Source organism: Peromyscus californicus, unplaced genomic scaffold (genome assembly GCF_007827085.1).
Source record: "Peromyscus californicus insignis strain IS unplaced genomic scaffold, ASM782708v3 Scaffold_9__1_contigs__length_137607984, whole genome shotgun sequence".
Taxonomy (NCBI): Eukaryota; Metazoa; Chordata; class Mammalia; order Rodentia; family Cricetidae; genus Peromyscus; species Peromyscus californicus.
The window spans coordinates 76,707,208-76,717,263 of NW_026294617.1; the positions used below are offsets into that span (position 1 = coordinate 76,707,208).

Genomic DNA, 10,056 nt, shown 5'->3' on the forward strand with positions numbered 1-10,056 from the left:
CCATACTGTGCTGGAGGATGAAAAACAAGTAGACAAAAATGGGAAAAAAAAAGTCAACGTTTTTTTTTTTGTACTCTATGAACAAAGCTTAATTTTAGTTTTGATGGTATGTTCCAAAATTTATCAAGAACCAAAAGTACCTTAGAAGAAAAAAAATTGTCAGAATGTGGGAATAAAATAAGAATTTCATATGCATAAAATCAGAAGGTAGACATCTCTACAGTAGACCAGGTATAGATAGTCTGTTCTATAAAAAGGCAGGGAGGAGTTTTCTGGGGTAGTGGACATGGTCTGTGTCTTTGTGTGTGTGTGTGTGTGTGTGTGTGTGTGTGTGTGTGTGTGTGTGTGTGTGTGTGTTTATGTGTGTGATATGCATGTGAAGGTTGATTGACCTGAACAACCTACTGTCTGGCCATGTTGATGTGTGTGATCACACTTACCTGTTTTAAAGGTAGAGGAAAGAACCATGTCCTAAGTAGCACATAGCAGCATACTGGAGTATCTCTGAGCTGTGGGCTTCAGAAGTACCTCTACTGTCTTCAATTCAAACTGGTACAAGCCTCCATGATGAGAGCCACTGTGGCAATCTCTCTTGTGACGTCAGCCGCATAAGAAGGTGGCTGCTACTAACCTGCCTTCTTTAATGGGAGCCCAAAGGTCTTGGGACAGAGATTTTGGAATCTACGTGCATTACTTGATGACTAATAGTGCTCCCATTGCAAGTTCCTGAAGTTTGCAAGCGAGGATGGACATTTCTAGTCACACTCAGAGCTAAGACAAAAGGAAATCTGCGAAGGATGGCATTCCTTTCAGACATGCTTATTGCATTGGACAATTTCCAGCATTTCATCTGGGGATTTACCTATTTATTCTCCTTTAAGTTCACACCCTGTGATCAAGGCTATTGGATGAACTGTTGGCTGTTTTGCTGACAGAAAACTCAAATATTTACTGGGAATTGCTCTACAAGTAAAAAAGTAGCTGCCTTGGTTCTCAGAATTCTTGAAAGAGAGGCACAGCACATACCCACAGTATTAAGTGAGCTTTTAAATCTGTATTTTCTTGGTTGTTTTCTTTCTGTTTAAGTAGATCAAGATCCAAATTAAGTGAGCTTTTTAAACTGTATTTTCTTGGTTGTTTTCTTTCTGTTTAAGTAGATCAAGATCCAACTTCAAGGCTACACATCCTTGAAGCTGCCCATGATCTTTTCAGGCAGCGTTGCTGATTTACTACTGCCGTACTAACACACGTCATTGGGTCTATCAGTAGTTACCTAGAATCTGAACTGATCAGTCGCTGCAATTGTGCTTTCTAATAAAGTCTCTCAGCTTATAGCCATTTGTGTGACTCATGTCTTAATAAAGCATATTAAACAAAATAGTCTCAAAAATGCTTACTGGGTTGCATTGTAGGTATTCATGAAATAAATTTAATTTCTGGTTAAAAAAGCTTTCATGTAATTATCCTGAGATGCAACACTGTAATTGATTGCATCTAGTAACTCTAATTATTTTTGTTTTGTTTTGCTTTTTGAGACAGGGTCTCATTATGCAGCTGTGGCTATCCAAAAACTCACTATGCAGACTAGCCTGGCCATGAACTCACAGAGATCCTGAATCTACCTCCAGAGTACTGGTATTAAAGACATGCACCTCCAAGGCCCTTATTTTTTTGAAAAAAAAATCTTTAGTGTTTTATGTCTACTGGTCCTTTATATGTCAACAAAAATCCTGAAAGAATTGCACATGTCCAAACAAAATGAAGTCTTTATCACAACATAGCCTTGAAGCTGACTTTTCTTTCTGTGTCAAGAACAAAGGATATAACCTGTCACACTAGTTACTAGGGAGGAGGGATCACAGGAAAGAATAAATAATGACCCCAAAGTAGGAATGAGTCAAAGTATGATGGATCAAGAGACCAGCATGTAAAACTCGGTGCTGAGGGCTGAGGCCAGCATCACTCTGACCCTTCCATTCTCTCTTTAAAAGTTTAGCAGGGTGGAACACTGCATTTATTTTAGTCCCTTGGTGCTGGTGAGGCAGTGTTTGCACAAATCGGGTAGAGTGAATCCGGGGATTACTGGAAAACTGTTCTCATTGGCCCTCTTTACTTGACCTTTCTAGGATCACCTACATCACACCTGCTCCCATTGAGATCTGCTTCCTGTGTTGACCATGCCAGGGTGGAGCTGCCTGGTGACAGGAGCAGGAGGGTTTCTGGGCCAGAGGATCATCCACTTGTTGGCTCAGGAGAAAGAGCTGCAGGAGGTCAGAGCCCTGGACAAAGTCTTCAGACCAGAAACCAGGGAGGAATTCTCTAGTAAGTAAGCCAGAGGCTGTTTGTGTGATGGCTGTGAATGCTGACTGGACATTGAGGGGGCTCGGTGTCTAGCAAACAGGGAGCACTTGGAGTGTAACTCTTCTCCCATGCTCACACTTATCAGGAAGAATTGTGAAAACACAGCATAAACTACATCACACAGCTGTTGGGAGGCTAAAGTCTGGCTTATCCCAGATCTAGAGAAGGCGGCCATAAGGACAACTGATGGACCTCCAGGCCTCTGGCCTTCTTCCCATTGGGAAATGTCCCCTCTGTTCTCTCTTTCTAATGTGCTATTTTGGATTTATAGATTCGTACTATTGTAGATTTGTTTAGTGCTCCACAGCATCAGCAAGGTTCTGGGGTTGGAGACCTCATCAGCAGTTTGCTGCCTTTCCTACTTGTCCTGGGGCTGGCTGGCTGTTCCTTTTCTTATTATATTTTACAGAGGAAAGCCATATAGCATCCTCCTGTGGAGTTGGAAAAATAAAAAAGTGAAGATCTTTAAGTGAGACAGAGAGTCAGGGGGAGCAGAGAATGAGAACCTGCATCAGGCAGAACATACGCAGCACAGTACAAAGAGCAGAGTCAGGTCAGGGCCAGCAGAGCCACAGATACCTCCCCTGGATTCCTCCAGTGTCTTTCCAATCATTCCTCTCTGTCCTTCATCTTGACAAAGTAAATGACGGCGGACTTTGCTGGAGCAGCACGTAATTCTCTGCTGAAATTGCTATTCCTAGGGTAAGGGCAGAGTCTAGGTGGAAAGTGTGGTTTCCCAGCAGCCTTACCCTCACATCTTCAAGATAACCCTGCAGTGAATAAGGAAAAAGGCTCAGGCATGAGGACGATAGCCTGAAGTTTTTCTCAGGTCCTGCCTGGCCCCACAGTCATGCATTCCTCTAGTCCTACCGGGCCCTGTAGTCATTCATTCCTCCTGTCCTGCCTGGCCCCTCAGTCATGCATTCCTCTAGTCCTGCCTGGCCCTGTAGTCATGCATTCCTCTAGTCCTGCCTGGCCCTGTAGTCATGCATTCCTCTAGTCCTGCCTGGCCCCTCAGTCATTCATTCCTCTAGTCCTTCCTGGCCCCTCAGTCATTCATTCCTCTGGTCCTGCGTGGCCCTGCAGTCATTCATTCCTCTGGTCCTGCCTGGCCCTCCAGTCATTCATTCCTCTGGTCCTGCCAGGCCCCTCAGTTCCTCAGCCCCTTATAAAATAATCATACAGAGGCTTAATATTATTTACCAATTGTATGGCCTATGGCACGCCTCTTGCTAGCTAGCTCTTATATCTTAAATTAACCCATTTCTATTAATCTATATTTTGCCACGAGTTCCCTGGCTTTACCAGTCTGCTGGAATGTTGCTCCTTGGATGGCAGGCTGGCCTCTCTCGAGATTCAGCCTTTCTCTTTCCTGTCTCTCTCCTTGGATCTCCCCCCTGCCTCTAAGCTGCCTTGCCATAGATCAAAGAAGCTTATTTAACCAATGGGAACAACATATATTCACAACATATAGAAAGACATCTCCAGCAGAGGACAGTGTCAGGGACTCATGTAGGTTGCATGTGTCACAATGCTAACTTTGTGGGATAATTTAGCTGCCAGCACAGCAGTCAGTGTCATCCTATGGATGTCAGAGAAGCATGAGGATACTGATTTATCCACTGCCCTGGCTTAGCGTCTGTAATGCAGGTCTCTTAGTGGCTGACTGGTGTGCAATGCACACTTCTGACATCTGCCATATGCTGACAAGCAAACCCATCACAGGAGCCCATTCTGAGTTCTCTCCCTGGGGCTCCAGTTGCCTCTTTGTAATTGAGCTCACTCTTCATCTGTGCTCAGCCCAGACTCTGAACGTATCAAGACCTATCAGGGGCAGAGCTCAGTTTTCCATCTTCGTGTCTCCCTCTTCTGGGTTCTCCTCACTGGAACTCTGGAGGACACAATCTGATTAACCTGTTGCTTGCCCAGGTTACTCTTATGTCTTCATGCCTGTCCATTAGCAACCTGAGAGCACTGTTAAAGCTTTCCAGGGCAGGACTCTGCCTCTGTTTCTCCTTCAGTCTGAATCCACAAGTGATTCCCCGTCCTCTATCAATTAAATCCTAATTCTCCCTCTTCACATTGGACGACCATCCCATCTCTGGTTGCTTTAATCACTGTATGAATTCCCATAACTCTGCTTTTATGATCAAAGCACAAATCACATCTCACTGCTCAGATTCCTTTTCTACAAAGGGAGGGGTAGACACAGATGCTTCCTCCTTCCCCACAGATGATACATTCTGATTATTGAGCATTTATTGTTCCTTCAGTAGAAAGGCCTCCTTCCCAGGATCTCCTCACTCTGGCTGCCCTTGAAGGCCTAGATCACAGATACTGTGTCAGGAAACTTCCATCCTGTGCAGAAAGCTTCCCAGTGACCTGTCTTGTGTTCCTCAGAGCTGCAGACAAAAGCCAAGGTGACAATCCTGGAGGGAGACATTCTGGATGCCCAGTGCCTGAGGAGAGCCTGCCAGGGCGTCTCTGTTGTCATCCACACCGCTGCCTCCCTTAATGTCTCGGGTGCCATTCCCAGACAGACCATCGTGGATGTCAACCTGAAAGGTACAGAGCCTCAGGAAGATATGGTATTGGTGAAATTATTAAGGCCACTCCATGTAGTTAAAAGGAGATTTATTTAATGGCGTAACTTACAAGTTAAGGGATAGGTAGGTCGCAGGGTCTGGGGAAGGTGTATCGCAGTCCAGCGGTGTTCTCTGGAGCTCTGCTAGGCCCACCTTCACCGTCCAAGGTCCCGGAACCGAGTGAGTGCGCAGTCCATCCAGATCTCAGGTCTCCAGGCACCTGCCTTGGCCCTGCCTTGTAGGTGTGACAGTTGCCGAAGTCTCAATGGGGGTTGGAACTTCCAGATCAAAGCTGGAATGGCTACCCACTACCATATGGAACAGGTGGAAAAATGAAAACAGAAAAACAGGTTTGGGGAAGGGACTCCTACTTTGAAACATCTGCTGTGCTTGCTCACCTCTCTCAGAGAGCAGAGCACACAGCTGTTAGTCTCAATATTTCTTTACATTTTTATTTTATATTTTGGTTTCTGCCTGCATGCATGCCTGAGCACTGTTTGCATGCTGGCTGCCCATTGGGTGAGAAAAATGCATTAGATCACCTAGAAATGGAGTTACAGACAGTTGTGAGTGGCCATGTGGGTACTGGAGTCACTCTCAGATTCTCTGGAAAAGCAAGCAACCAGTGGTCTTAACCGATTTGACACCCCTCCTGACCCTAGTCTCAACAGTTCCAGTGAGGAAAACAGAGTAAGAGGGGAAGAACATGATCAGGGTGCCTGAGGTATTAAGAGAATGGAGATTTAAAGTCACACTCCTGTCCCCTCAACTGCTAGAAAAGCTGTCCATCTCCATGCCAGTGCAACTGGACTCCAACTCCAAATCCTCAATTTCCCACTGCCCTGCTGGCCAGATCCAGACCTGACAGGTGCTAGCCGGAACAGCATGTGGTATTTTCGTTCTGTGAGCGCCACTCTGCCCATCTGCACAGAGCATGGGAAAGCTTCCCCACAGATGTCTGCAGGAAAGAATGACCCAGCACTTCCCTGCCCACTCTAGTTTTTTAGGAGTCACTAGTTCCCTTGTCTTTAACAAGCGCTTCTCAGCCCACTGTGGATCTCTTCTAGAGGAAGTAGTTAATTCCCTTTAATTGGTGGTCCTTTCTGCATTATGGCTTTGTAATATAAGTTAGGGTGAAACAGGTAAGTTTGCATGGGATTTCTATGTAATGTCCTCATCCTGAGCACCAAGGACAAATCTCTGTGTCATTATTACACCCTCTGCAAAGCTGCTCTATGTGTTCCTTATGTTGACTTTCAATTTGGACACTCCAAGACTCCTTTATGAAAGAAAAAATATTTGATTTAGAAATCAGGAATATGTCAAAAATATCCTTTCTGGTTTTTAATCCATCTCCCTGACGTGGCACATGTATACCTGCAGGAAGGTGCCAAAAGTCTCTGGTATTCCTCGCCTAGCTCTCACCTGGAAAGAATGCACAATGGAGCTGGGATTAGGGTGAAAATGAACAGGAATCATGTGGATGCCTGAGTTTATTTCCTGTGACTGACTATATGTTGTCTGTGACTAGGTACCCAGAACCTGTTGGAGGCCTGTGTCCAGGCTAGTGTGCCAGCCTTCATCTACACCAGCTCAGTTGATGTTGCCGGGCCCAACTCCTACAAGGAGATTGTCCTGAATGGCCATGAGGAAGAACTGCATGAAAATTCATGGTCTGATCCATACTCATCCAGCAAAAAGATGGCTGAGAGGGCAGTGCTGGCAGCCAATGGGTGCAGCCTAAAAAATGGTGGCATTTTGTGTACTTGTGCCTTGAGACCTATGTATATCTATGGGGAGAAAAGTCCATTCATTTATGTTACAATGGTCAGGGCCCTCAATAATCATGGTATTCTGGATGTTATTGGCAAATTTTCTACAGTTAACCCAGTATATGTGGGTAACGTGGCCTGGGCACACGTTCTGGCTGCCAGGGGCCTACGAGACCCCAAGAAGTCACCAAGCATCCAAGGTCAGTTCTACTATATATCAGATGACACCCCTCACCAAAGCTATGATGATTTAAACTTCACTGTAAGCAAGAAATGGGGCTTCCACCTTGATTCCAGTTGGAGCCTACCTCTGCCCATGCTCTACTGGCTTGCTTTCCTGCTGGAAACTGTGAGCTTCCTGCTGCGTCCAATCTACAACTACCAGCCTCCTTTTAACCGTTACTTGGTCACACTGTCAAATAGTGTTTTCACCTTCTCCTACAAGAAAGCTCAGCGAGATCTGGGCTATGAGCCACTTGTCAGCTGGGAGGAAGCCAGGCAGAAAACTTCGCAGTGGATCGGGTCACTGGTGGAGCAGCACAAGGGGACACTGAACAAAAAGTCTGAGTGATGTGACCATGTCAGGGACATGGCACTGGGTGCTATCAGTTGGTAGTTGTCAGGTCCTCGAGAAGGGACAGAGGCACAACCCAGGTCCTGCTGCCTCCCTTTGTCACAGAGACCAACTTGGTGTCTTCCTCAAGTCATCAGATGCTTTGCCAGTCACTGGCCCAGACACAGGCTTTCCTCCCCCAGCACCTGCCCAGGGACACAGGGGCTGCTATGTCTCAGCTGCTGTGACTAAAGCGTTCAGTAATTACAATTTTCCTTCACTTACAGTGCAGGATTGGTTTTCTTTCCACTCTCAAGCCCTAGATCACATCCTGCCTTTGAAAAAAACCCCATTGCTTTATAAAGCTCAACAGAAATAGCAATAAATATTGCAATGCCTTACCTGGAGACAGCATCTTTCTGTTATTGGGCATTGTTATGGCTTCCCTCCATAGCCAGGCTTGGCAATTCCAGATCACAAGTGGAACCTGGAAATGGCATTTTCTCACAGGAAGTAGAAATCTGAGCATGGGCTTAGGCAATCATGTGGGCACTGACAACATTTTTGACATAGATTACCTCATTTCATACCTTCCAGACAGGGATCCCAATCCCATGTCATGTATCAGAGATCTTCGTATCCACCCCCTGATGGGATGATGGAAAGTTCACTTCAGCAGAGACTGTGGGGAAACATGTAATCTTCCCTGTAAACCGTGTAGCCAGCACTTGCTTTTTATAGAGGCGGCAGCTCTGAAGAGTAGGCTGTTCCTCATTGGCAGAGCTCCAGCTCTCTTGGCCTCCTTTCTGCCTACCTAGACCTACACACAAGGCTCCCCAGAACCTTGACGGGAGACTGCGTACTCCTTAACCAATGGCCCTGGAGAGAGAGGCAGGAGAGGGAGAAACTCTCAGCCACCACCTGCAAAGTCAGTGTCATGGAAGACTCTAGAATACACCTGGATATATTTGTGACAGATAATTTAGTCATTAGTAACCCCATACTTCTACCTTAATATTCACAGAATAAAGACAAACCTGAGTTCCTGGAAGGTTAAAAGGAACAGAACAGATTCATCCAAACTTGTGTTCCTACTCAGCCTTGAATCCAAAAGAGGTTTCCCCCTATTTATTTAATTTCCACTCCTTATATCTTCCATGTCTCCATCTCACTTCCACAGGGCCTCCTCTGACATTGTACCTCTTTATCTCCTTCCATTTCTCCACTTTGGTTTCAACATTCTCTGAGCAGAGGAAGCCAGTCAGGAAATGTGTAGTAACCTAAAGAGAACACAAGTATTAACTAATGATTAACCAGCAGTTGACAGGTCAATGCAGACAGCAGTGAAGCATGCTCCTTAGGTTAGATGGAGGTAAACATTGCTGCACACAACCCTTTGCAGTGCAAGTGACACACCACAAGGGGCAGCAAAGACACAGGAAAATGGCCGCAGCTCCAGCTTGTGAGCCTCCTTCCCTTTTCCTCTGGATTCTGCAGTCTGTGGTCAAGGAATAAGGGAAGCACAGGGAAGTGATCACCCATGGGTTTAAGTGTGATGTACAAATGACCAAAGAGAATGGAGTTGGACAGAAGGTGTCTGGGAAAGCTTCAGAAACCAAGTGGGACTTGGAAAGGAGAGTCAGGTGGGTCTATGCAAGTCCATGCCTGAGAGATGGTGCAGAGGAGGAGTGTGAAACCAGGTGGGTCTTGGAAAGGAGAGTCAGGTGGGTCCATCTCAGGTCCATGCCTGAGAGATGGTGCAGAGGAGGAGTGTGCAGGTGAGGGACAAGGAGGGTCAAGGTGAGTATAGAGGATGGACACCACTTAAGGTAGGTTTTCAGAAAAACGGTGGGTGTCCTGAGTGCAGGACAGAGGTGGGCACTAAGAAGGGTGGCCTCTGGGGACACAGCAGAGTGTCCAGTGCATAGTCTGTTTAAGAGGCCATCCACAAGAGCATGGTAAACACCAAAAGCAGTCAATGCTTGATCTTTTATCTCCAAATACTGGAGTGTGAGCTTTGGGAAGCAGAGAACAGCTCACGGAAGAGGGTGAGTGTGGAATCAACTTTCTTGACAAGATGGTGACATATCTATTCTTTTATGGTACTTTGTTGCTAGAACGAATTTTCCCATACTTCAACCTTCTACATGTTTTCAATTGACTGAAGATCCTTTTAAAAAAGAGTCAATTAGTTGGCAATGCTAAGTGTATAAACTAAGAAAACTCATCTGTGGGCTGATCATGACCTCTGGCCTCCAGTTGCATCTCTGCTCCTAATTCCTGGTATAGTTAGGAGATCAAACATAAGATCTGGTCGTAGCTGTAGACAGGAAGGTGTATAATGCTTGAGAAAAGCCATGTCTAAGGATAATACCCTGTCTGGACAAAGGCTGAAAGGCCTTTGGCATTGGACTGTATGGTGGTAAATGGGTGGGATTCCACAGTTGTAAGAGGGAAGGAAAGTGATCCAGGTAGATCCATTGGAGCCTACAGAGGGCCATAGTAGGAATGTGCATAATCCTGAGGTTGCAAGGAAACAAGTCTGAACAGAACAAAAAATTCAGCTGCAGAAGTAGTAGAGATCCCTGCAATGATATAAGAGACACAGACATTGATATAAAAATTCTAAGAAGAAAAAAAAATGTCACTATGTAACAATCAAGGTATCAACTCAATAAAAATGTAAAATTTTAAATTGATAATCACCTGATGTCAAAGCACAGTGGTTTATAAAAACAAAAGCAGTGAGAAGACCTAAATGTCTCCATGGATTCGCTTATTCCTT

The 10,056-nt window shown here is 45.4% G+C and overlaps 1 protein-coding gene across 2 annotated transcripts; it reads left to right on the plus strand.

The window, feature by feature from the left end:
• The first annotated feature begins 2,177 nt into the window (after positions 1-2,177).
• LOC128106147 (3 beta-hydroxysteroid dehydrogenase/Delta 5-->4-isomerase type 1-like) lies at positions 2,178-7,289 on the plus strand. Of its 2 annotated transcripts, XM_052731464.1 has the most exons (3): positions 2,178-2,322; positions 4,762-4,926; positions 6,478-7,289. In XM_052731464.1, the coding sequence occupies exons 1-3, from the start codon at positions 2,178-2,180 to the stop codon at positions 7,287-7,289; spliced, it is 1,122 nt and encodes a 373-aa protein (XP_052587424.1). The 2 variants fall into 2 exon arrangements, with proteins under 2 accessions (XP_052587424.1, XP_052587425.1); XM_052731465.1 differs by lacking the exon at positions 4,762-4,926.
• The last annotated feature ends 2,767 nt before the right edge of the window (positions 7,290-10,056 follow it).